The 27,246-nt window shown below is 41.4% G+C and overlaps 1 protein-coding gene across 1 annotated transcript in view; it reads left to right on the top strand.

Annotated features, from left to right (window-relative positions):
• Positions 1-319: 319 nt before the first annotated feature.
• The window catches only part of TNRC6A (trinucleotide repeat containing adaptor 6A), a 92,696-nt gene continuing 65,769 nt past the window's right edge, over positions 320-27,246 (top strand). Inside the window, exons 1-3 of the mRNA XM_081089362.1 lie at positions 320-475; positions 771-818; positions 24,750-24,837. Coding sequence (XP_080945488.1) covers positions 471-475; positions 771-818; positions 24,750-24,837 — 141 coding nt within the window. The 5' untranslated portion in view covers positions 320-470. The remainder of the gene's footprint in view (positions 476-770; positions 819-24,749; positions 24,838-27,246) is intronic.

Here is a 27,246-nt window from a genome sequence, read left to right as displayed (position 1 = left end):
ATTTTTTTTTTTTTTTGGCGTGATTCTGTGGGGGAGGGGCCGGCGCAGGAGAGGGAACGGGTGTCGCAGCAGAGGGGAGGCCTCCGTCACATCGCAGCGGCGCGGCGACGCCGTCGGGCTCGGGACCCCGGCCCCGCGCTGTGCGGGGCGCCCGGCCGGCGGCGGGAGGGACGCGCGGGGGGCAGCGCTCGCGCCCCGGCGGTTGCCACGGGCTTGGCCGGCGCGCGGGCCCAGTTGCTAAGCCGTCCATCTTGAGGCGGCTGGCGGGGCGCCCCGGAAGGGGTTGCGGAGCAGGGCATTCACTTCCGGCCTGGGGCCTGCGGCGGCGGTGGTAGCTGCGGCGGCGGCGGCGGCGGGTCGGTGTAGAAAATGGCGCTGGCGCGGCTGCTCGGGCCTGTCCCCGCGGCGCTGCGCAGGGCTTGAGGCTCGCGGCCTCGCTCGCCCGCCCCACTCGCGCGTGCACTTTACACATGAGGTGAGCGGCGCTCGGCCTCCTCCGCCGGGGCAGCCGCGGGGGCTGCCGCAGGGCCCGCGACCGGAGGTGGCGGGGGGCCGGGCGCCCGAGCTGCGGGCCTGGGCGGGGGCGCGGGCTGCTCGGCGGCGGGCGCGGACGGCCGCGGGGCCGGCGGGGGTCGCCGGCCGCCCCTGGGCGCCGAGGGCTGCAGCCCCGCGGCCGCCGGGCCCGCCCCTCCCCCACCGGCGCGCCGCCGCCTCTGCCGCAGCGGCCCCGCTTCAGGCGCGTCCCCCTCTCCCTCTTTCTTTCTTTGCAGAGAATTGGAAGCTAACGCGACCAAAGACGTGGAGAGGAGTCTTAGCAGGTGAGGCGCGCGCCGGCCGCCGCGAGCCCCGCTCTGCGCCTTTGGGGCCGCGGGTTCCCTGTGTCATTTTCCCCGCTCGCAGGGCGCACACCGGGAGGGGGCCGCCGCGGGGCTGCGGGCTGCGGGCGCCGCGTCATGGCGCGTGTGGGCCTTGATGGGGGGCCGGCGAGGAGCGAGCCCCGTAAACTTGGCGAAGGCGTCCCCCCCTCGGAGCCTGGGATGAGGGACTTGTGCGGTAATGACCGTGGCGAGCGGTGCAGGCATTGTGTGACTCACGGCGGAGGCCGCCCCGAGGGCGTGCTGTCAAACTGTTTTGGCTTCCCCGTTATTACTTTGTAACTCCAATTGTTGTCTTTATAGGCAGATACTATGTGTTCGCTCCCCCCCCCCCGCCCCCCAACACTGTAGTCAGGAGGGTTCTGTTGCACCGGGAACGGTTTTGCCCTTGAACCTCACTGAGCAGAAACTGCGTTTTGTTTTCTTTGGACGCTACGGGTCGTGCCTCCGCTCTTTCACAGGCTGGTAAATTAATTTAAAATACGTTCCTGAGACGTGGGTATCATTCTTACCGGGCCTGAGTGCTTTTGCACTGGTAACTGAAATCATCACCACGGAGGGAGTGTGGGTTTTTTTTGTTTGTTTGTTTTTAAATGATGCCTTTATGGCATCCAGTTTATGGAATCGTTTACTTTTACTGAGCTGTAATTGCTTCAGCGTCAAAGCAGTCAGTGCCCCACGCGTAGCTCCTTTTCACTGTTCTGTCTCTCCGACTTTTCCTTTCCTATTCGCTGCTTGCCTTTGCATCATTCGGGACGCTCGGGGAAACTTCTAGATTAACTTAATAAGTGAACAGCGTTGTTTTTACTTGAACAGAATGAAATAACATTCCTCCTGCCTCAGATCTTCGTGTAGTCTGTGCTTGATGATTGTAAGGTTCAGGTCTATGTTGACGTTAACACACGATGCCAATTGCCTGGCCGTTTTTTGCCATATGGAATCATTTCAGATTGCTGGTCTTTGGAGTTTTTGAGATAAGAATCTGTTAGAGTGATCATTCAAGATGCTGTTCAGTTGGTGAAGGGTGGGCGTCCCTGACTACCAAATAAGAGATTTTCTGTTACTTAAAATAATTATGGATCCATTTAAAGGAAATTAAGCCTGACATCACTGACTTAACTGTTCTTGGACATTTAGATAAGTTTTGTTGTCAAAAGCTATTAAGGAAATGTTAAAGATACAAAACAGGTGGAGTTTTTAAGGTGGAATTTCAGCAGCAGGAAGGAGCTTGGAGTTGGGGTCTATTTCTCCCTCCATTTTTGCTTTGTCAGGTAGCCATCAGTGTAATTCCTGTAGAGGTTTCCTGGGACTTAATTAAAAAGTGGTCTCTACCGCAGAAACGGTTTTCATATGTGATTACAGTCAGTTAGCTAGAACTTGGATTCTCTGTATCAGCTAAGTATCGAGTTTGAATCCTAACTCTACCACTAAAATATGACCTTGACTCTCTGTGCCTCATGTATAAAACGACAGGCTTGGGTCTGACAGTTGCTGAGGTCGGTAGGCCCTTGGGTTATATAAAAAGGAGTCGAGTGTTGTCCCTAGCCATGGAAAGCTTGTACAGTCTACCAGGAGGACTACAATAAGTCCATGAGTAAGTAACATGGGGTAGATGATGGTAGGGGTCCAAACAGGACACCATCTCATTATGAATGAGCATCGTCAGTTGGTCAGAAGGGACGAAAAGGAAAATAGGAAGGAGGTTACAGGATAGTGTGTCCTCAGGACCATGAGAGGAGCACATTTCCTAGAGGGTGAAAGTGTTCTGTAGAGGGAGAGATGTGAGTAGGTGGGCAGAAACCACAAATACATGCAATTCTTCTAGATCAAAGTTTCTCCACCTGGGCACTGTTGATGTTTTGGATCAGATCATTTATATTTTGTAGTGTCTGCTCTATGCATTGTAGACTGTTTAGTATCTGCCAGTAACACTCTCCATGCAATTGTGACTCTCAGAAATGTCTTCATGTACTGCCAGAACCCCCCTTTGGGGGAGGGGGATCAGTTGTCCCAGTTGGAAACCACTGTTCTAGAGCTTTGCATTTTTTCTGAAGATAACCATGTTAATGTTAAATCTTTAAATGTTAAATTAATTTCCATTAATTTAAACATCTTTTAATACTATGGGAGTGTAAATCCCATTGTGTGGACCCCTGGCTTCTAGCATCTGAAATGTCAAATTCGTATTGCCAGAAATTCTCCTTTTCCTCTGCTAAGTTACAAGTTCTCAGGACCCTGTGCCAGGGAAACAAGTCAATAAAATTGGCGCAAGAGATAATTTTAGTTTACCACCCTAGGTAAGCTGTCTTTCTCCTCTGTTGGCCAGTAAAATTGTCTCTTTATGTTAGTATCATGGACACTGAAAAGAGGGAACTGTAACGGTTAGGTGTAATGTCAGTGTCATTGGAACTGAGCTTTAAATAATGGAATCGATTTTGAAAAGCAGAGAAAAGGGCAGTGTAAGAACAGCAGGGGTAAAGGCATACAATCCAGAAAGTACAGGGAATTTTGAAATGGCAGTGAGTAGTTCAGTTGGCATAAAAATGTGGGGCAGATGGAGAGGTTCTTGAATATCAGATTGAGGAACTATTATAACTAGTGATCTAGGCAAAAGGTGATGCAGACCTGAATTGGAGTGGTGATAGAAAAGGTGAGACGGAAAAGGTCCCTGAGGAAGTGGGACCAGGGATGAGTTGTGAGGAGTCTAAGTGGCCCTTCATCCTGGGTGAGTGGGAGAGTCACTCAGCCTCCGAACAGAATAGAGGTCAGAACAGAATAGGAGTTTGGGGAAGGAAGATAAGTAACATTTTCTAGTTATAAAAAAGTCTAACTCAACTGATTTAATTAAAAAAAACATTTTGGAGGCCAAAACCATGGAATTACTGAGTATTTAGAGCTGGACCATGACATTAAGTAGAGACCAGTCAGCATTCTGACCCCTTCATTTTACACAAGAGAAAGCTGTGGTTGAGACAGAGCCAATAACTTAGACAAGGTTCTATTCCCTTAACAAGTTGCAGGCCTTTTGACTCCCACTGTCCCTACACCTGTGCAGTGTTGTATTCTACATTACACAGTAGAGAAAAGGATAGCTTTGGTTTCTCCTTTCTAAAAACGTTAGAACAATTTTTCTCTATATTTTGTGCCCATTCTAGTAAGGAATTTACCATAATGTAGGTCATATTGTCTAAAGCACAAGTGACATGCTTCAGGTTATGCTGTTTGTTTTTCTAAACCAACATTAAATACCATCATATTAGAGAAGTTGGTGACACTGTAGTACTGCGTGATATAGCATCTAAACAGACATTTGTATTGGAGGTGCTTTTGCCTGCCTGGGACAAATGCTGAATAAGAAAAGATGAGGAACAACAGGCATAAACCAGGGCATTTGATGTCCCTTAGGGAGCGTGGATCCTGCTCCTGCAATTCATCAGCCTCTGTCTGGAAAAACAGTCATTTGATTTGGTTAAGTTTTTCTGCTGCTTTCTTGTGAAATGGTTTGTAGGCTAGCAAATTTATATTGATAGGTTTCTTTCTAGCTTACCCCAGCAGCTATATGGTAAGTCAGTTGATAGAATAAATGAATCACCAGCTAAGCTTATCTTTAAATGTGTAACAACCTTCTGGAAATTTAAATATAAATGTCATGAAAAAATCCGAGTTCTGTTCTGTAATCTCTTGTGAATTTTGGCATCTGACGTCAGTCTGCAAGTATGAGTTAAAGTCTTTTATAGTTGTGTTTATGACAGCCTCAAAAGTCTCGCCCATGATTGCAAAGACTAAAGTAGGTATGTGCTGTATGCATTCTGCTCATACTGATTTATGATACATCTCTCACTCAAAATCGAAAAAATGTCCTCGCATTTACAATTTAAAAAATTTAACCCTAAGCAAAGGACCAAGAATGGTACAATGAACACCTGTACTGTGCCTCTATCTAGATTTACCAAGTATAATTATTTACCAAATTAGTTTTTCGTGCCATGTCACCACTAAACAACTTTTATGTCCCAGAAACAAGGGCATTCTGGGTAACAACAAAAAATTATCACCACGCACAAGGAAGTTAACTTTGTTACTGTCTATTGGGTCCATATTCAGATGTTCCCCGCTGTTCCAACAACGTGTTTTTAAATATGTTAAATATGAATTTAAGCCTCAATGCCTCATTCCGGGGCTGCATTTAGTTGCCTTGTCTGTAATTCCTTACATCAGGAGCAGTTCCTTGTCCTTTTCTTCCCCTTTCATGACTGACATTTTGGAATATCCAGACTAGTCCTGTTTGCAGGCTTCAGTTGGGATTTATCTGGTTGTTTCTGTGATTAGATTCAGTTAGACCTTTTTTGCAGGACTATCACATAGGTGACGTGTTGGTTCTCAGTGTATCACCTGCCACCCTCCCATACACACCATTTTAAAAGTAAATTAACAGTTTACTTAGTATGTACTATGTTTACCTTATACTAACTCAGTTTCTTTTATTTTACAATGTGCTAGACAATTCATTTACTAGTAAACTAGTAATTTAAATTGCTGAAATTACAGTAATTACAGATCTTTAAATTGATCAATTGTAATGATTGAGGCCTTGTTGAAGGGTTATCCCAGCCGTGGGCAAACTACGGCCCGCGGGCCGGATCCAGCCCGTTTGAAATGAATAAAACTAAAAAAAAAAAAAGACTGTACCCTTTTATGTAATGATGTTTACTTTGAATTTATATTAGTTCACACAAACACTCCATCCATGCTTTTGTTCCGGCCCTCCTGTCCAGTTTAAGAACCCATTGTGGCCCTCGAGTCAAAAAGTTTGCCCACCCCTGGGTTATCCTGAAGGGAGCTCCCTTTTAGACATCAGAGTTGCCTGTTTTCAGCTTTCACCGGTGACAAACTTATAACCCTGGTAAAAGAACGAAACATAGGGCCTGGACTTGTGCTATGCATTCTTGAAAAGAATGCCCTATTGAAGTAGGGTGGCATTGTGCCACCAGAACAGGGCTTCTCATCCTGAATTCCAGAGAGACCAGATGGCAAAGGGTCATGGAGATTTTAAGATTCAAAAGAGAGAAAGTAACATTCTACTAAGGCATAGTTTTTATTTTCAAAACAAACATAAAACTAATATAGTTTAAGTTTCTTACTAAGGTAGTCTTATTTTTAAGTGATTTACATACTCTGTGAGTTGGCTGTGAAGCAGAACCCTAGCATTTCTACTCTTGTAACTAGGGAACAGCATTTTGAATTTTCAGCAGGACTATAGTATGTTATATGACGATGACTCAGCTGATTTCCCAGCTCTAATGGAATGCTCAAAACAAATTGAAACCTGGTTTTGGAATTTGTACTTTGAACCTTTGAGATATTTTCTGCAAACAGTGATTGATTGGATTTTGTATAATAAACAAGGTTAAATCAAGTCACTTGTTTGCTGTTCTTACTAGTGGTTTTAAGTCAGCTAACATTTATTAAGCAGCTTGCTGCAGTGATACTGAATACATTTATAATTTTGACATCTGTGTTTTGTTGACTTTGGGCCCTTCTTTTATTCTTTTGAAATTCCCCCTAAAACACAAATAGTGCTGGTGGTGCTTAAATGTGGTGGTGATTTGAAATGTATTTTTAAGCGTTACTTCACTCTTTGATAATTGGCCATACAAAGGGTGTTAGAGAAGTAGGTTTACTTAATATTCTATGTGTGATTCCCTGGGTGTAATGTAAGGCATATAAGCGAGACTCTTAACATGTCAGATAGAAAGGGACATAAAGTGTGCCTTCTCCACTCTGCTGCAGGTTAGTCATCCTCAAGCCACAGTTCTAAGCCTGGCACTTACTATTTCTTAGAAAGCTTTGCTTGCTCTCCTAGTGACTCTGGAATTTAAGTCCAAACTCTAGTCTGTGCTCAGCTATCTGTTTAGCTTTATGCCCTATACCTCTTGTGCTATCCTCAACTCCTTTTTCTCTGAATGTTCCCTTCAGTTTCTCTCTCTTTTTTTATAACAACTTCATTGAGATAAAAATTAACCCTTTTAAATTATACAATTCAGTGATTTTTAGTATATTCAGAATTATGCAATTATCACAACTCCCTAATTTCAGAACATTTTAATCATCCCTCCTCCGACCCTGTAACAAAAAACCCTGTGCCCATTAGCATTCACTGCCCATTCACCCCTAACCCCAACGCCTGGCAACCACAGACCTATACTCTGTGTCTATGGATTTACCTACTGGGCATTTCATGTAAATGGAATCATACAATATGCGGCTTTCTGTGTCTTGCTTGTTTCACTTACCATGCTTTCAAAGTTCATCCATATTGTAGTGTGTTGTCAGTACTTCATCTGTGCCCATTTTTAAGTTTGGTTATATTTTTATTGAATTGTAAGAATTTACCTATTCTAAATATAAATCCTGTATTAGAAAAGTGATTTATAACTATTTTTTTTCCCATTATGTGGGTTGTCTTTTCACTTTTTCTTGATGTCCCTTGAAGCACAAAAGTTGGTACATCTAGTTTACCATCTTAACCATTTTTTGAGTGCACATTTCAGTGGTATCAAGCACATTCACAATGTTGTGCAGCTATCACCACCATACATCTCCACAGTCTTTCATCTTGCAAAATTCTCCCCTCCCCTCAACCCTTGGCAACCACTATTCTACTTTCTGTCTCTATAAATTTGTTCCACATACTGCATATAAGTGGAATCACAATGTTTGTCCTTTTGTGACTGGCTTATTTCACTTAGCACAATATCCTCAAGGCTCATCTACATTGTAGCACATCAGACAGTTGATTTGTGTGTGTTGATCCTGTATCCTGCATCTGTGCTGAACTCCTTTATTGTTCCAATAGAGTGTGTGTGTTCCTTAGAACTTTCTGTATATACTAGAGTCCCGGTGCGTGAAATTCCTGCAAGTGGAGGGGGGAGGGTGTCCCTCAGCCCAGCCCACCCTCTCACAGGAACCCATAGGGGATGTCCAAATGACAGCTTAGGCCCACTCCCCATGGGGCAGTTGGACGTCCTTAGGGCTCCTGCTACCGCCACTGAGCTCACCAGCCATGAGCCTGGCTCAGGGCTTCTGGCTGAGCTGCGCTCCCCCTGTGGGAGTGCACTGACCACCAGGGGGCAGCTCCTGCATTGAGCGTCTGCCCCCCTGGTGGTCAGTGCACGTCATAGCAGCTGGCCGTTACACTGTTTGGTCAATTTGCATATTAGCCTTTTATTATATAGGATGGTCCTGTCATTTATGAATAGAGATAGTTTTCTAATTTCCTTTCCGATCTTGGCACCCTTTGTTTATTTTCCTTGCCTAATTTTCTGACTAGAAGCTACATATAGTACAGTGTTGAATGGAAGTGGCTAAAGCAGACATCTTTGTCTTATTTCTAATTTAGAGGAGAAGCACTTGGTCTTAAAAATAAGTATGATGTGAGCTGTGAGCTTTGGGTACATGCCCTTTGTTAAGAAAGTATCCCTCTAGCCCTGGCATGTTTTTCTTTTTGTATTTTTAGTTGAGAAATACTTGATGTCTAACTTAGTATAAGTTTAAGGTGTACAACGTGGTGATGTGATATATTTAGGTAGTCCAATATAATTGCCACCAAATCATTAGCTAACACTTCTAGCATGTCACATAGTTTTTGTGTGGTGAGAACATTAAAAACCTAGTCTTTTGGCAACTTTGAAATATATACTATAGTATTGTCTATAATCACTATTCTGTGTATTAGCTCTCCAGAACTTATTCCTCTTCTACTTCTAAGTTGTAAGTCAATTCCCTCACCTCCTGGTAACCACCTGTTTCTGTAAGTTCATTTTTTTATATAGTTCACATATAAGTGATATCATACAGTATTTGTTTTTCTCTGTCTGGCTTACTTAGCATAACGCTCTCAAGGTCCATCCATTTTACCGCAAATGGCAGAATTTCTTTTGTTCTCATGATAAAATAGTATTACATTGTGTGTGTATGTGTGTGTATCACATCTTCTTCATCCATTGACACACAGGTTATTTCCATATGTTGGCAATCATGAATAATGCTGCAATAAACATGGGAGTGCAGATATCTTTTTTGTTTTTTGTTTTTTAATTCTCACCCAAGGATATTTTCTCCCCACTGATTTTTAGAGAGGGAGGAAGAGAGGGAGAGGGAGAGAGAGAGAAGCATCCTTGTGAGAGAGCCACATTAATTGGTGCCTCCTGCATGCCCCCTGGTTGGCTGGGGATGGAATCTGCAAACCTAGGTATGTGCCCTTCACTGGGAACCCGAGACCCTTTGGTGTAAGGGAGTAGGAGTGGGGTGTGGGGGAGTGGAGCTCTAACTATTGGGCAATACAGGCCAGCACTGCAGATATCTTTTTGATATTCTGTTTTTATTTCCTTTGGATATATATCCACTAGTAGGTTTGCTGGGTCATTGGTAGCTGTCTCTAAAAATGTTTGAGGACTGTTCATACTGTTTTCCATAGTAGGTGAGCCAATTTACATTCCCACCAACAGTGCACAAGGGTTCCCTTTTTTTTCCCATGTCCTCTTGAACACTTCTGACCTTGTCATCTTCTTGATGAGAGTAGTTTTAAGAAGTGGCGGTTCTATTTTCTACTGTATGCTCTTCCTTCTTTGGTTGCAACCTTAGCCTGGTGTACTGTTTTGTATTTGGTGTCTTGTAGTTAACATTTAGTGTACGCTGCCCTAGCTGGTTTGGCTCAATGGATAGAGCATCAGTCTGCCAACTGAAAGGTCCCAGGTTCAATTCTGGTCAAGGGCACATGCCCAGGTTGTGGGCTCGATCCCTCGTGGGGGACTTACAGGAGGCAGCCGATCCATGATTCTCTCTCATCATGGATGTTTCTATCTCTCTCTCCCTCTTCCTTCCTTTCTGAAATCAATAAAAATACATTTTTTAAAAAAAAACATTTAGTGTACGCTTATTATTTGTATCTGTTAAGCACTTGGTCTGCATTACCTAATTTAATCTTTACAACAATCCTTTGGCCCTAACTGGTTTGGCTCAGCAGATAGAGCGTTGGCCTGTGGACTCAAGGGTCCCAGGTTCGATTCCGGTCAAGGGCATGTACCTTGGTTGTGGGCACATCCCCAGTGGGGAGTGTGCAGGGAGCAGCTGATTAATGTTTCTCTCTCATCGATGTTTCTAACTCTCTATCCCTCTCCCTTCCTCTCTGTAAAAAATCAATAAAATATATTTAAAAAAAAAAAAAACCCTTTGAGGGAGATACAGTTTGAGACCGCTCATAAATGAGGAGATGATGACTGTAGAGAAAATAAACAACTTACTAACACAGCAGGCTGTGGAGTTGTGAGTTAAGACCACTTCTCTCTGTCCTTGGAGCCAGAGCTCTGACTGCATGCTATGCTAAAGGGAAATGCTTGTTTTTAAATAGTACATTGGACTTACACTGGTCCTTAAAGAAGTAGAATGTGGGTGGAAGAGTGAAGAGTGTATGTTCAGTGGTGGTGATGGGGCTAGAGAGTTAGTAAAAGCAAAGAAGCAGGAATTGGCATTTATTGGAGTGCTCAGTGCTGGGGAGCACAATACAAGTAGTACTGGTTTTTGTTCCCAGAGCTGCAATTAGTCTTATTTGGAAGAGTGAGATTAACATCTGAAATAATTAGAAAATGAGCATTGTTTAATTAGAGGTCAAGGGTGAGGTTTGTGTCAGTTGGAAAGTAACTAGTAATTAAGATAAACCTCAAAGAGGAATAGAATCTAGGAGGGTAATTTAGCAAACCGGATTTTGGGTCAGCCTTAACACTGCCTTGTACCATACAACTTACTTAGCCTTTCTGATTCTTAGTTTCTTTAAGTGTCAAATGGGAATAATATCAGTACTATGTTTCAGAGTTGTGGGTTCAAAATGGGTAATATTTCAGAGCATTTTGTACACTATAGAATGCTTCTGTTATTATGGGAGTAATTTCTAATCTCACCAACTGTCCTCAACCTGAGCTTTTTATTTTAAAATAGTTTCAGACTTAGAGAAATTTTGTAAGAATAGAGCAAAGAATTCCTGACTATCCTTCACCTCTATTCCTCAACTGTTAACACTTAACCACATCTGCTTTTTCATTCTCTCATTAGAAAGATTTTTTAAAATTGATTTTTAGAGAGGGGAAGGGAGAAGGATAGAGACACAGAAAACATCGATCCATTGGTTCCCCCCTACATTGAGCCAAAACTGGGTCACACCGGCCAGGCTATTCTTGTACATTTTGCCTATTAAAATTAGTAAATAAAAGTGGTATAGCATTATAGCTTTAATTTGCCTTGATTAGAAAGAAAACCTAGCAAGTTAACTTAAAAATTGAATTAGGTTTATACTAACAAGCGCACGTTCGGTTCAATATCAGAAAATCTATTGTTACAATCCTATATAATAAAAGCCTAATATGCTAAGTGTCCAGTTGTCCGTTCAACCAATCAAAGTATAATATGCTAATGATATGCTAAGGACACTCAGTCGTGCGCTATGGTGTGCACTGACCACCAAGGGGGCAGACAGTCCACTGGTTGATCAGTCGCTATGAGATGCACTGACCACCAGAGGGAAGATGCTCCTACCGGTAGTTTAGCTTGCTGCTGGGGTCCAGCCAATCTGGACTGAGCAAGACGGGCCAGACCCACCCTGGAGCTCTCCCACAGTCCTTCCCCAGCTGGCCAACCTCCCGCATCCCTCCCCGACCCTGATCGTACACTGGTGGGGTTCCTCGGCCTGTCCTGCACCCTCTCACAATCCGGGACCCCTCTGGGGATGTTGGAGAGCTGGTTTCGGCTCCATCCTGCAGGCCAGGCTGAGGGACCAGGTCTCTAGTTAATTATATCAGCAATCAAAAGTCAAAAACCACATGACCACTATGATTAATACAGTGAGATCTCCCTTCCTTTGGTACCTAATCCACCTCTTTGCCTCTGCTCCCTCTGCCACAATCACTATGAATACATATCCTTTCTTTTTACACGAATGGTAGTGTACTGTGTACTTTGTCATGTGCCTTGCATTTTTCCTGATGAGTTTTTTTTAGAAGGACGTTTTTGCTCATTTCTGTTAGCTTTCTAGATACCTTCTATTTCGTTTAAAAATGAACTATTGAATTCCTCAAATGTGCGACCTCACAGCTTAGCCTATTCACTATTTGGGGTCTAGTTGTTTTTCCCACACCACTCCCCCACAAACATTCACAAAATAAAAGTACTGGAATTGCTGTGTTAAAGACTACCAGTGCCTGCTCCCTCTTGTCAAAACCAGTGGCTGTTCAGTCTTTGTCTTTGATTTCTTTGCTGTTCTTGCCCCTGATCACACCCCGCCATGCCTCTTGGAACTTGAATGCTTTGTGTTTCCTCAGTACATTCCATTGTGTGTTCTTGTAAAGGTGGAAGGAAATAAGAAAAGGATTGTGGAGGTGCAGTCTGGGGAAGATCATTTAATGCATCTAAAGGAAATGGACTTGTTCTCTGTGGCTCCTGAAAAGAGTGAATACTTTGCTTGGGAGGGGAAAGGAAGACCATGGCATTTTTTTATATTTAATTTTTTATTGTTGACACTATTGCAGATGCCCCTGATCCCACCCCACCTTTGCCAAACTGTCCCCCCTATACTCACCACACTGTCATCTTTGTCCATGGGGTATGCAAATACTTTAGCTAAACCATTCGCCTTCCTTTATCTAGTCCGCAACCCCCCTTCCCTCTGACATTTGTCAGTCTGTTCCATGTATCCATGCTGGTTCTATCTTGTTCGTCAGTTTCTTTTGTTCATTAGATTCCACATATTAATGGGATCATATGGGATTTTTCTTTCTCTGACTGGCTTATTTAGCTTAGCATAGTACTCTCCAGGTCCCTCCATGCTGTCAAAAGGTAAGAAGAGAAGTTTCTTCTCTTTTACAACCATGTAGTATTCCATTGTGTAAGTGTATCATAGCTTTTTTGTTGTTGTTGATCTTCCCTTGAGGATATTTTTCCATTTCGAGGGATGGAGGGAGGAAAGGAAACTGGTAGCCTCCTGCATGCACTCTGACCAGGGATGGAGAGTGAACCCACAACCCAAGTACGTGCCCTTGGCCAGGAATCAAACCCTCTACCCTTCAATGTGTGGACTCATGCTTCAGACACTGGGCAGTACTGTCCAGGGCTACCACAGCTTTTTTATCCATTCATCTGATGGGGACTTGGGCTGTTTCCAGATCATGGATATTGTAAATAATGCTGCTATGAACATAGAGGTGCATATGTTCTTTCGGATTGGTGTTTGAGGATCCTTAGGATATATACCCAAGAGTGGGATCACTGGTTCAAAAGACAGTTCCATTTTTAACTCCATACCATTTTCCACAGTGGCTGCACCAGTCTGCATTCCCACCAGCAGTGCACTAGTGTTCCCTTTTCTCCACATCCCCGCTAGCACTTGTTGACTTATTGATAGTAGCCATTCTGACAGGTGTGAGGTGATACCTCATTGTAGTTTTAATTTGCATCTCTCTGATGATTAGTGACGTGAGCATGTTTTCATATGTCTATTGACCTTTTGTGTGTCCTCTTTGGAAAAGTGTCTATTCAGGTCCTTTGCCCATTTTTTAATTGGATCATTTGTCTTTCTTGTGTTGATTTGTATTAGTTTCTCTTATATTTTAGAGATTATCAGATGAATCAATGAGGAATATGTTCTCCTATACAGTGGGTTTCCTTTTCAGTTTATTGGTTTCTTTTGCTGTGCAGAAGCTTTTTATTTTGATGTAGTCCCATGGTCGGCAAACTGCGGCTCGCGAGCCACATGCGGCTCTTTGGCCCCTTGAGTGTGGCTCTTCCTAAGCCTTAGGAGTACCCTAATTAAGTTAATAACAATGTACCTACCTATATAGTTTAAGTTTAAAAAATTTGGCTCTCAAAAGAAATTTCAGTCATTGTACTGTTGATATTTGGCTCTGTTGCCTAATGAGTTTGCCGACCATTGATGTAGTCCCATTTGTTTATTTTCTCCTTAGTCCCTTGCCCTTGGAGACATATTGGCAAAAGTATTACTCCTGAGAGATGTCTGAGATTTTACTGCCTATGTTTTCTTTTAGGGTTTCTATGGTTTTGTGACTTACATTTAAGTCTTTTATCCATTTTGAGTTTATTCTTGTGTATGGTGTAAGTTGGTGGTCTAGTTTCTTTCTTTTCTTTTTTCTTTCTTTTTTTTTTTTTTTTGCATGTACCTGTCCAATTTTCCTAGCACCGTTTATTGCATAGACTGTTTTTACTCCATTATATGCTCTTGCCTCCTTTGTCAAATATTAATTGACCATAAAGGTGTGGGTTGATTTCTGGGCTTTCTGTTTTGTTCCATAGATCTATATGCCTGTTCTTGTGCCAGTACTAGGCTGTTTTTATTACTGTGGCCTTGTTAATATATTTTGATATCTGGCATTGTGATCCCTCTAACTTTTTTCTTTCTCAAAATTGCTGAGACTATTTGGGGTCTTTTTTTGTTCCATATAAATTTTTGGGATATTTGTTCTAGATCAGAGAAGCATGCCATTGTTATTTTAATAGGAAATGTGTTGAATCTGTAGATTGCTTTGAGTAGTATGGACATTTTAATGATGCTAATTTTACCAATCGATTAACATGGTATATTCTTCGACATGTTTATTTCTTCCTGTGTTTCTTTTTCAGTGTCTTATATTCTTCCAAGTATAGGCCTTTTACCTCCTTGGTTAAGTTTATTCCTTGGTACCTTATTATTATTACATTTTAATACAATAGTAAATGTTTTCTTAGTTTCTTTTTCTGCAAGTTTGTTATTGGTGTATAAAAATGCCATCCATTTCTAGATACTAATTTTGTATCCTGCTACTTTGCTGAATTCATTTATTAAATGTGTTAGTTTTTTGGTGGAGTCTTTAGGGTTTTCTATGTACAATATCATGTCATCTGCGAATAACAACATTTTTACTTCCTCCTTTCCAATTGGGATGCCTTTTATTTCTTCTTTTTTCTGATTGCTGTGACTAGGACTTCCAGTATTATCCTATCTAATAAAAGAGCAATATGCAAATTAACCATCACTCCATCACTCTGTCACAAAGATGGCAATGGCCATGGAGCTGGAGCAAGCAGGAGGCTTGGGTTGCCCCGGTGATGGAGAAAGCCAATCTTCCTGCCTGCCCTGGCTGGCACTGGGCTCCACTCAAGGTTACAAAGTTTCAATTATAGAAAATAAATAAATTCCAGATACCTGCTTTCAGGCAGTCGTGGCCTCTTACAAAGTTTCAATTATAGAAGATAAATAAATCCCAGGGGGAAAAAAGGGGAGGCTGGGAGCTTCAGCTCCTCACCCAGGCTGGCCAGGCACCCCAGCAGGGACCTCCAACCTGAAGGGGGTGTGGCTAGCCTGCAAACTGCCCTCAGCCCCTCACCCAGGCTGGCTGGGCACCCCAGCGGCATCCCCACCCTGATCCGGGACACCCTTCAGGGCAAACCAGCTGGCCCCCACCCGTGTACCAGGCCTCTATCCTATATAATAAAAGGGTAATATGCAAATTGACCCTAACTGCAGAATGACTGCTCACTATGACACAAACTGACCACCAGGGGCAGACGCTTAATGTAGGAGCTGCCCCCTGGTGGTCAGTGCGCTCCCACATGGGGAGCTCTGCTCAGCCACAAGCCAGGCTGGAGACTGCCAGCACAACAGTGGTGGCGGGAGCCTCTCCCGCCTCCTCAGCAGCACTAAGGATGTCCGACTGCAGCTTAGGCCTGCTCCCCGCTGGCAAGTGGATATCCCCAAGGGCTCCCGGGCTGCCAGAGGGATTTCTGACTGCCACCTTAGGCCCGTTCCCTGGGGGAGCGGGCCTAAGCCAGCAGGTGGACATCCCCCAAGGGGTCCCAGACTGCGAGAGGGCACAGGCCCCGCTGAGAGGAGCCCCCCGCCCAGTGCACAAATTTTTGTGCACCAGGCCTCTAGTGTTGAATAAGAGTGGTGAAAGTGGACATCACTGTCTTGTGATCTTAAGTGAAATGCTTTTAGTTTTTGCCCATTGAGAGGCTGTGAGTTTTTCATATATGGCCTTTATTATATTGAGGTATGATCTTTCTATTTCCACCTGAGAATTTTTGTTATAATTTTTGCTGAGAGTTTTTGTTATAAGCCGGTGCTGGATTTTATCAAATTGCTTTTTCTGCATCTATTAATATGATCATGTAATTTTTATCTTTCATTTTGTTTATGTGATGCATCACACTCATTGATTTGCAAACATTGTACCAGCCTTGTGTTCCTGGAATGAGTCCCACTTGGTCATGGTGTATGCTTTTTTTAATGTATTGCTATATCTGACTTGCTAATATTTTTGTTGAGAATTTTAGCATCTATGTCAGCCGTGGGCAAACTACGGCCCGCGGGCTGGATCCGGCCCGTTTGAAATGAATAAAACTAAAAAAAAAAATAGACCATACCCTTTTATGTAATGATGTTTACTTTGAATTTATATTAGTTCACACAAACACTCCATCCATGCTTTTGTTCCGGCCCTCTGGTTCAGTTTAAGAACCCATTGTGGCCCTCGAGTCAAAAAGTTTGCCCACCCCTGATCTATGTTCATCAGGGATATTGGCCTGTAATTTTCTTTCTTTGTAGTGTCTTTATCTGCATTTGGAATTAGGATAATGCTGGCCTCACAAAAAGCATTTGAAAGCCTTCCCTCCACTTGAATGTTTTGAAATAATTTGAGGAGGATAGGTGTTAGTTTGTCTTTGAATGTTTGGTAAAACTTGCCTGTGAATCCACCCAGTGCAGAACTTTTATTTGCTGTGAATTTTTTATTATTGCTTCAGTTTCATTAGTTGTTATTAGCCTATTCAGATTTTCTGATTCCTCCTGATTGTGTTTTGGAAGATATTATGTCTAGGAATTTGTCCATTTTGCCCAGGTTGTCCAATTCATTGGAATATAATTGTTTATAGTATTTTCTTAAAATCCTTTGTATTTCTGTGATGTCAGTTATTCTCATCCTTCATTTCTGATTTTATTTATCTTTTCAAAGAACCAACTCTTGGTTTAATTAATTTTTTGTCTTTTTTTTTTTTAGAGACTCTGTCACTTAATTTGTCTCTGATCCTTATTATTTCCTTCCTTCTGCTTTTCTTGTTTTCTTTCTAGTTCTTTTAGGTGTAGGGTAGATTGTTTGAGATTTTTCTTGCTTTTTGAGGTGGGCCTGTAACACTAAGAACTTCTTTTGCAGAACTGCTTTCTTTGTGTCCCATTGATTTTGGGTTGTTTGTTTTTATTCATTTATTTCTAAGTAATTTTTTATTTCTTCCTTGATTTCCTTGGTAACTCGTTCACTATTCAATAACAATAAGTTATTTAGCCTCCATGTGTGTTTTTCAGCTTTTTTATTGTGGTTGATTTCAAGTTTCATGCCATTGTGATCTGAGAAAATGCTGATATGATTTCAATCTTCTTGAATTTATAGAGCCTTAGTTTGTGCCCTTACATGTGGTCTATCTTTGATAATGTTCCATGTGCACATGAGAAGAATGTGTAATTGCTGCTTTGGGGTAAAATGTTCTTTAAATTAAATCCATCTTATCTGCTGTGTCATTTAAAGTCCCTGTTTCCTCATTGATTTTTTGTCTGGAAGATCTATCCAGTGATGATAACGGGGTTTTAAAGGCCCCTACCATGACTGTGTTGCTGCCGGTCTCTCCCTTAAAGTCCACTAAAATTTTTTATATATTTAGGTGCTCCTATATTGGGTACACATGTTTCAGGGTTATGTCCCCTTTTTGGGTTGATCCCTTTAGTATTATGTAGTGACCTTCTTTGTCTTTTTTTTTTTTTTTTAATATATTTTATTGATTTTTGACAGAGAGGAAGGGAGAGGGATAGAGAGTTAGAAACATTGATGAGAGAGAAACATCGATCAGCTGCCTCCTGCACACCCCCTACTGGGGATGTGCCCGCAACCAAGGTACATGCCCTTGACCGGAATCGAACCCGGGACCCCTCAGTCCGCAGGCCGACGCTCTATCCACTGAGCCAAACCGGTGCTGGCCTTTGTCTCTTTTATGGCCTTTGTTTTGAAGTCTATTTTGTCAGATTTGAGTATTGCTACCCCAGCTTTTTATTCATTTTCATTTACATGGAATATTTTTTTCATCTCCACTTTCAGTCTGTGTGGGTCTTTTGTTATGAGATATGTCTATTTTAGACAGCAAATATATGGGTCATGTTTTCTTATCCATTCAGCTACCCTATGTCTTTTGATGGGAGCATTTAGTCCATTTACATTTAACGTTATTATTGATAGGTAGTTATTGCCATTTTTTTTCTTTATACTTCTATTTCTCTTTTTCTTCATCTTCTTAAAGCAGACTCTTTATCAGTTCTTGCAATGCTGGTTTAGTGGTAATGTACTCCTTTAGCCTTTTTTGTCCAGGAAGCTCTTTATTTAACCTTGAATTTTAAATGATAGCCTTGTTGGATAGAGTAGTCTTGGGTTCAGGTCCTTGGTTTTCATTACTTTGAATACTTCATGCTACCTTCTGGCCTGAAGTGTTTCTGTTGAGAAATCAGCTGGCGTTCTAATGGGTACTCCCTTATAGGTAATTTTCTCCCTCTTGCTTTAAGATGATCTCTTTGTCTTTAATCTTTGTCATTTTAATTATGATGTGTCTTGGAGTGGGTCTCTTTGGGTTCGTTCTTTTTATTTATTTTTTTAAATATATTTTATTGACTTTCCATAGAGAAGAAGGGAGAGGGATAGAGAGCTAGAAACATCAAGGAGAGAGATCAGTCAGCTGCCTCCTGCACACCCCCCAGTGGGGACGTGCCCACAACCAAGGTACATGCCCTTGACCGGAATCAAACCTGGGACCCTTCAGTCCGCAGGCCGAGGCTCCATCCACTGAGCCAAGCCAGTTCAGCTGGGTTCATTCTTGATTGCAACTCTTTGTGCTTACTTTACTTGTGACTTTCTTCACCAGCTTAAGCAAGTTACCTATCATTATTTCTTCCAACAGGTTCTCTATTCCTTGCTCACTTTCTTCTTCTCTGGTACACCTATCATACAGTTATTATGTTTCATGGTGTCCCAAAGTCTCCTTAAAATATCCTCCTGCTTTTAAATTCCTAATTGGGTGTGGGGTTTTTTTTTTCCTACCTTGTCTTCCAAATTGGTGATTTGATCCTCTGCTTCATACAGCCTACTTTAATTCCATCTAGCATATTCTTGATGTCAGATATGGTATTCATTTCTGACTGTTTCTTACTCATGGTTTCTTTGTCTCTTTTCATGCTGATAAAGTTCCTTGTAGTTCTCACTAAGTTCCTTGAACATCCTTATAATCTATATTACTCTGACTTCGATGACTGATAAATTGCTTGCCTCCATTTCAGTTAGCTTTTTCTTGAGAGTCCTCCTGTCCTTTCATCTGAGGGCTGTTTCTTTGTCTCCCCATTTTAGCTGTCTTTTTGTTTGTTTCTTTGTATCAGATAGAAATGCTGTGATTCCCAGTCTTTGTGGGGCAGCCTTATGTAATAAGTGTCCGGTGGGACCTGGAGGCGTACTCTCTTCGATCTCCTAAGCTGGATGCTCCTTGTGTAATGTTCCATGTGTGGGTTATTTGGGCTCCTGTTGTAACTGGTCTTGATTGTGTTGTCCTGTTCATGGGTGGGAACTCCCTCAGACTGTCTGACTGTGAGGTTCAACCCTGACCATGTTGTGCGAGCTAATGTACAGATGCTGACAGAACAAAACAAGAGACAAAACAAAAACATACAAGAGACTCCAACAACAACAGTAAAAACAACCACAAAAGAAAAGAGAGTTAGGAAAGAGAAAGGAGGACACAAATAAAAAAAAGAATAGAAAAGAAAATTGAAGGAAAAGGGGGGAAGAAAAAAAGAATCTGAAAGTGAAAAATAAGAATAATGAATAGGAAAAGGTAACGAGTAGAGGAAGGAAAAATTATGAAAAGGAAAAAAGAATGAAGAATTAAGAAAAGGAAAAAAGAGAAGGAAGACAAAAAAGTAGAGTAAGAAGACGAAAGATAAAAATAAGAGATGAAAAAAAGAGAAAAAATAATAACGCAATAAAAAAGAAAACATAAAGTAATGAAAAACAAAAAAAGCAAAGTGGAGTTCAGCAGAGTTTAGTGCCTGCTGCAATCTCCCTTTGGATCCTGCTCTTATGTTTACTGAGGCTCTTTTGCATGCCAGTTATGGGCTTCCTGGGAGGTACTTTGGTGCTAGCCACTGTCAGAAGCTGTTCTTTTTTGGCTCTTGGGAACCTGTGTGAAGCTTCAAGTGATCCACAGTTTGTGGCTGCCTCCACAGGGCTTGGCTGTGCACGGACGTGTCCAAGCTGCGCTCCAAGGCTGGTTTTTTAGCAGCATGGGACCCAGGGTAGACCATGAGTTTGAGAACCAGATTTGAATCCTGGCTCCTCCCTGTACTGGATATATGACTTTGGACAAGTCACTTAACCTTTTTGAGGTTCAATTTTTTTTCGTGTATAAAAGGGAAATATATTTACTTAACATTTTTTAAAGTAACAAATGAGAAAATATACATAAAGTACCCAGCATAATCACTAACACTTTAATCACTGAGAGGTTTATTCTCATTCCTAGGTCCAGAATTTGCAGATTTGAGGTATCCTGCTTCTAATCTTCAGGGGATGGTTGATTGCTGGCTGGAATCTTATCTTTGTGAAGCAAATATAATGGATCACTTAGACCTATCAGGTCCATCAACCTTACTCCTTTTAACACATTGTATGCGGGAAACGTATTTATACGTTTTACGTTGACTGGTAGTAGAGTGCAGGACACGTATTAATACGTTTTTTGTAGACTAGCGGTAGAATGCGGGTAACGTATAAATACATAAACTAAAGTTATCATAATTTTACTGAACGTTGCCATTTGTGCAAAAAATTAGCAAAAATGGCCCACGCCACCTGTTAGCGCACCATAAAAACTACCCACAAACAATGTGTTAATAGATACCTTAAATGGTAGAGCCATATGTCTTAAATGAGTCTCTACTAGCATTTAAGTCAGCCGTGGGCAAACTACGACCCGCTTGAAATGAATAAAACTAAAAAAAAAAACAAAACCGTACCCTTTTATGTAATGATGTTTACTTTGAATTTATATTAGTTCACACAAACACTCCATCCATGCTTTTGTTCCGGCCCTCCGGTCCAGTTTAAGAACCCATTGTGGCCCTCGAGTCAAAAAGTTTGCCCACCCCTGATTTAAGTCCTGAAAGCGGAAGTGTTTGGGCATAGGTGGAATTCTATATAATAAAAGACTAATATGAAAATCAACCAAACAGCGGAACAACCGGTCACTATGATGCACACTGACCACTGGGGGGCAGACGCTCAATGGAGGAGCTGCCCCCTGGTGGTCAGTGCACTCCCGCAGGGGGAGTGCTGCTCAGCCAGAAGCTGTGAGCCGGGCTCAAGGCTGGCAAGTGCAGCAGCAGTGGCGGGAGCCTCTTCCGCCTCCATGGCAGCACTAAGGATGTCCAACTGCCGTCAGTTAGACATCCTCTGCAGGCTCTTGGACTGCGAGAAGGTGCAAGCTGGGCTGAGGGGACCCCCCCCCCCCCCCCGAGTGCATGAATTCCGTGCACCAGGTCTCTAGTATTTATTTATATATGTTTTTTCCAGTTGGCTTTCTGAAGAAAATGTAGGAAAAGTGGTTAGTTGGCCTTGAAGAACAGAATTTTTATCTCTATGCTTACTAGTATAGTAGCAACTGATATTGTAGTATTTCTTTGAGATGTCATATGGTACTTCTTTTAAATACTAAAGAGACCATTTTTGGCCAGGAAAACACTTGCTTAGCCTCATCAAAAAGCTTTGAAAATGAAGTTTGAGAAGGGAGAAAATATTCCAAATAGATAGCATCCTATGGAGTAAAATTAGTGACATAGATTAGAGAAGGATGTGCCTATGACTCCCAGAACACAAAGAACAGATGCTGAAGATTCCTGACCTTTTCTACATAATAAATGCTCAGTGTAATCTTGAAAAAAGTAGAATAAATGCAGGGGTTTTTGGGTGCCACTGAGAATTGGTGAGAAGAGTTCATGACTGGGCATTTGAGTGCTTCCTAGAGGCACTATGTTAAGTAACCATTTCTCATTTAATTTTATAAAAATGTTATGAAGTAGATATGTACAGCAGTTTACTCCCAGTTTTAGTACAGAAACTGTGACTGAAGACAGTTAAGTATTTAGAGCTAGTAATCAACTTTTGATGAGTAACAGGACAATGATATAATTTAATTACTTTGTTTTCTAACCGTACTCTTTCTCTCATATGCTATGGCTGGCTTGATCCTTGACTTTCCAGGATAGCAGTTCGAGTGAGCACACTCTCATTACCTCCCTCACACAGAATTTGGGAGCGAGTGAGTCATGGTTACAGTTGGCACCAATATATTTTGCTACTCTGTTAGCCACATGACAGTTTTACTCTGAACAAAGGACAACGAAATATAAGAAGTAGTCATCCTCTTCCTCCAGCTTCTGATAGTAGCAGTAATTCTTCACTGTGCTAAATGATCATCAGTCATACGTGGTGTCATTCATTTAGTTGTTCACTGTCTACCTGCATCTCCACTGTCTAATCCAGGGGTGGGCAAACTTTTTGACTCGAGGGCCACAATAGGTTCTTAAACTGGACCGGAGGGCCGGAAAAAAGCATGGATGGAGTGTTTGTGTGAACTAATATAAATTCAAAGTAAACATCATTACATAAAAGGGTACGGTCTTTTTTTTTTTTTTTTAGTTTTATTCATTTCAAACGGGCCGTAGTTTGCCCACGGCTGGTAATCCATCAGCAGAGCCATCCTGAGTTTCGTGTAATCTCACTTCAGGTCATCCACAGTAACCCTTCCAGTTTCTTATGTACTTGCCAATCTCTTTCGTTTTATTTTCTAGTCTTATTCCTTGAATCTTACCTTGCCTGCCTTCTATTCATAATGTCCCTTCTGGAAAGCTTTCTCAAGGCAGAGTTTAGGTACTTTCTCTTTGTGTGTTGATTTTTTTTTCAAGTATCTGACGATTTTTAGTTGTCTATTGATATTATGAGTGAAGGTTTAGGTTCTAGACCAAGGGTGGGGAACGTCCAGCCCACAGGAAGTACACCATAAGGCCCAGAAATCATTTGGTCTGGCCCTGCCAAGGCATTAGGGGTGAGTTAATTAAATGTTTGACCAAATATAGCAGGCTCAGTTTTACATGGATAATTTTGCATGGTTCATGAATAATGTTGTAAATATCTAAATGGCCCTTGGCAGAGAAAAGATTCCCCACCCCTGTGTAGACTGTATGGCATTAGTGTAGGTTACTGGAGTGTGTTCCCCTTAACTTTGGTTAACGTATATTACCCAGTAGGCTCCTCCCTCAAGCAGGAGGGCTGATGCTGCGCTCTAGGTATGGTTGGCAGGCTTCACTTTAGGGTGTGAGGGAGGGGAGTGGCCGTGGTTTCCAATAAGAAGGCTTAGTTTCTTATTTTCTTTTTTTAATTTGTAAGCACCTTTTCTTTGCCAGATCTTTACTCAGTAAAGTCTTCATTTAGTATGTTCAAAATGTAAGGTTTAGAGTCTATAGAAAGTGTGTGTGTTTTTTTTGTTTTGGTTTTAGGCTGGTTTCAATTGCAGCTACACCTTTAGCCAAATAGTCATGGGAATGGAAAGTGCTTGGGAGGAGTTGAATCCCAGCCTTTTTAATCCTAGGGCACTTCCGCTCCATTCCTATTTCTGCTCTTCCAGCTCTGACCTTGGAGCCTCTCTAGAGTGCCACCAGAGGATGGCACATACATTCATTTAGGACTTTTGTGTTTATTCTTGGGTTGGGGCTACTTTTGCTTTTGTTTATTTCTCAACTCTGAATAGATTTATTACCTTTTTTTCTCCTATCATTTCAGTAAGATAAATGGAAAAGAAGAGGCAAGCACATTTGCCTAGTCTATCATTTTGAAGTCCTGAGCCAGCAGTTCTTTTGACAAGTTTGAGTATTTGTGATTTTAAGAATTAAAACAAGCTTATTTAATGAATGTATTGTTTCACAAGTATTTATAGAATAGTTTGGAATGCTTATAGAATGTGAAGTTACTGTAATGTTGAAATACATCATCTATGTATGACTAACTTGTATTTTAAAAATGCTTATAAAGCTTTTTAGAGCAAGGACAGCCATAGATACCCCAAATACCTAGGCAGGAGAGGATTGTGGTGCCGTTCCAGGCATTGCCATTAGCTAGTAGTAAATTATAATTGGGGTCAGAAACAAGGTAACTCTAATTGTTTCCCATGTAACATTTGCTAATTTTAGGTTGTCTTCCTTGATATGATCAATCGATCGATCTATCTATCTATCTATCTATATATGTATATATATAAAGCCTAATATGCAAAGTGTCCCCTTGGGAGTTTGACCGGGAGTTTGATCGCTCACCATGACATGCACTGACCACCAAGGGTTGGTGCAGAGCGAAGGAAGGCCCGGGCCAGCAGCCAGGGAAGGGAGGCTCCGGCCGGCAGCCAGAAGGCCTGGATCGGCTCTGATCACTGGCCAGGCCTAGGTACCCTACCCGTGCATGAATTTTGTGTGCTGGGCCTCTAGTATTAAGATAAAACCTCTATTACATGTGGTTTACTAGAGAAAAGGACTGTCTGGTGGCCCTATAGTTAGATTTAGGTTGCAATTTGTGCTTATTGTAGTGAATGATAAAAGAATAATTTGCCATGTCTGTACTTCTAATAGAGTGAAAATGAATCTGTATGCAACATTATTTTTATTTCTTAATACGTTTTGGGAAAGTTAATTGCAACTGTATGGTTCAGGGATTTAGTGCAAGAAGAAGAACAGTTGATGGAAGAAAAGAAAAAGAAAAAAGACGACAAGAAAAAGAAGGAAGCTGCTCAAAAGAAGGTATTATATGTATAAACTTTATATTAAGCAGTTTAAACATTAATTTAAAAATAAAATTATTCTTATCGAATTTTTAAAGCATTTGATTTAATGTTTTAACTTCAGTGGAGTTTCATTTTAAGCTTTAATGTCTTTGACTATGCATGTATAGTAACTTGCCAAATGCATACAATTTAACACACAGTCATTTAATCTTGCCAATAGTTTTTTCAAAGGTAAGTGCTTTGTATAGGTCTTTATCTTCCTGTTAGCTGTTGCTAGGTTTTCATAGTCCGTCATTTTGTAAGTGAGAAGATCATGGAATTGGTAGCTGCATTGAGGGGGTTTGAAAGCTAGCTCTCTCATATAGCATGCAGGACAGTATGGCCATAAACTTTATTTAGCCTCTCCAGGCCTCAAAAGTTTTTTTACATTTTGTAAAATGGGAATTAAATTAAATGAGATAATGTAATACATACACATAATGATACACAATTGAAAATAAAATAATACATGAATATAGTAATGAGGGAAACATTAATGCACATAATAGGAAATAAAGTTCAATTTCTTTTTTACTTTTTATTTAGTACCTGGACTGATCTTTAAAATTTGCAGTTTATATTAGGATATTTTAAATAAATCTAAGATAATTTGTTGCAAAAACTCTCTAGCCAATACATCATCAGAAACTAATTAAAGCAATACAAATTACAAGAAAGAAAAGATTATATTCATAATTACAAAATTTTTTACAAATTAATACTACGGGCTTATGACAGTTAACTAAGCTGGCTCTCGTTTACTGTATCAAGGTTGCAAGGCCTTAACATGTTCTGAAAGACTCAGTGAAATTACTATCCCATTTTTGTCTTCTAATGAAAAATTATGACTTGTTGATACATACATAACTCTTGTGCCAGGCACTGTGCTAGGAACGGGATATATACTAATGGCAACATATCGCCACATTTTAAAAAATATTTTATTGATTTCAGAGAGGAAGGGAGAGCAGGAGAGAGAGAGAGAAACATTAATGATGAGAGAGAATCATGGATCGATCGACTGCCTTTTGCACGCCCCCCATAGAGGATCAAGCTCATAACCTGGACATGTGCCCTGGCTGTGAATCGAGCTGTGACCTCCTGGTTCATAGGTCAACACTCAACAACTGAGCCACACCAGCCTGGCATATCTTTACATTATTTAAGAGGGAAAATCATAGGATACAAAAATATGGTAGATAGGGAACGGTTGAAGCATGGAGAGAAGGGCTTAACTGGGCCTGAAACGGGGCAGGAGAAATTTTTTTGGAATAGAAATTAGCCAAGTAAAGAAGGAGCTGAATACAAAAGGATTCCAAGCAGACCAACCTCAGAGGAAAGCGTCCATAGTCTCCTAGTAAACTGTGGGTTTTAATGGGGAGGGAGCTAAGGGTAGAAATGTCAGGTGACATTTAGGGGGTGGGAGGGTTGGTGGTAGCTATCAGCTCTTTAAGGGGTTTGGACCATTGAGTTTACCTTGGCAAATTGTGGAATTGAATTGGGAAGGGTCGAAACTAGAAGCTGAGATGCTGGTGAAGGGACTATTAAAAAAAAATCCACAGAAAGTTTTGAAAGGATATGAAGGGCGAGGAACCTAGATTGACTCTTAGGTTCCAGATTGAGTGACTATAAGTACATTTTGGGAGCAGTTAACCATGTTAGAAGACACACAGAACTGGTCATCCAGCAACGTTGATAAGATGTTGGAATTTAACTCTTGTTTATATCAATTAGCCTATGGTGAATTGGTTTCACTTTACTCCTTTCCCTGAAGTTCCCAGAACCTGTCCAGGACTTTAAGTGAGGATTTACTTTAACCGGGGGGGGAGGGCGGAGTACAGAGGACCATGGAGGAGGATTAAGATTGGGATGATAGGTGACTCCTATCATTGGCCTTTTGGTTGCTCTCAGGAGTGATTGTTGTCATAGTTAGGGTTTGGAATAGGTTTCTAGTTCAGGTATCCCTGCTTTTTGAAAGTTCATGTTGTACCACTTTGCTTTTATGAAGACCTACATTAGTATTATAGCTTTGGCCTTGAATTTGATGATGCCATAGGCCTCTGCCAGAGACCTGTCTTTGCAATCTGATCAGTCTTGGCTCAGGATTTGTTATGAACAAGTTGTGTCCTCTGTAAGTAGTAAGACTGGGGAAGATTTATCAGACTCTCTTAGATGCTGTGAAGCCCATTTACTTAGTGAAAAGAACTTATAAGAAACTTAATGGATTTGTTGAGGAAGGTTTACTTATTGATGTAAAATCACTAGTTTAGCAAGCACCTGAGATCCCTGCTTCTAAGGAATCTTAAGATTTAGCTGGTAAGTCAGGATGTATGTGAAATGCTTTAAAAAGAGGCCTAAGGTATTTTATAACAAAGCATGTTTATTT

Source organism: Myotis nattereri, assembly GCF_964212035.1.
Source record: "Myotis nattereri genome assembly, chromosome: 4".
NCBI lineage: Eukaryota > Metazoa > Chordata > Mammalia > Chiroptera > Vespertilionidae > Myotis > Myotis nattereri.
The sequence above is the reverse complement of the archived record's forward strand: the minus strand, read 5'-3'. Positions and strand labels throughout refer to the sequence as shown.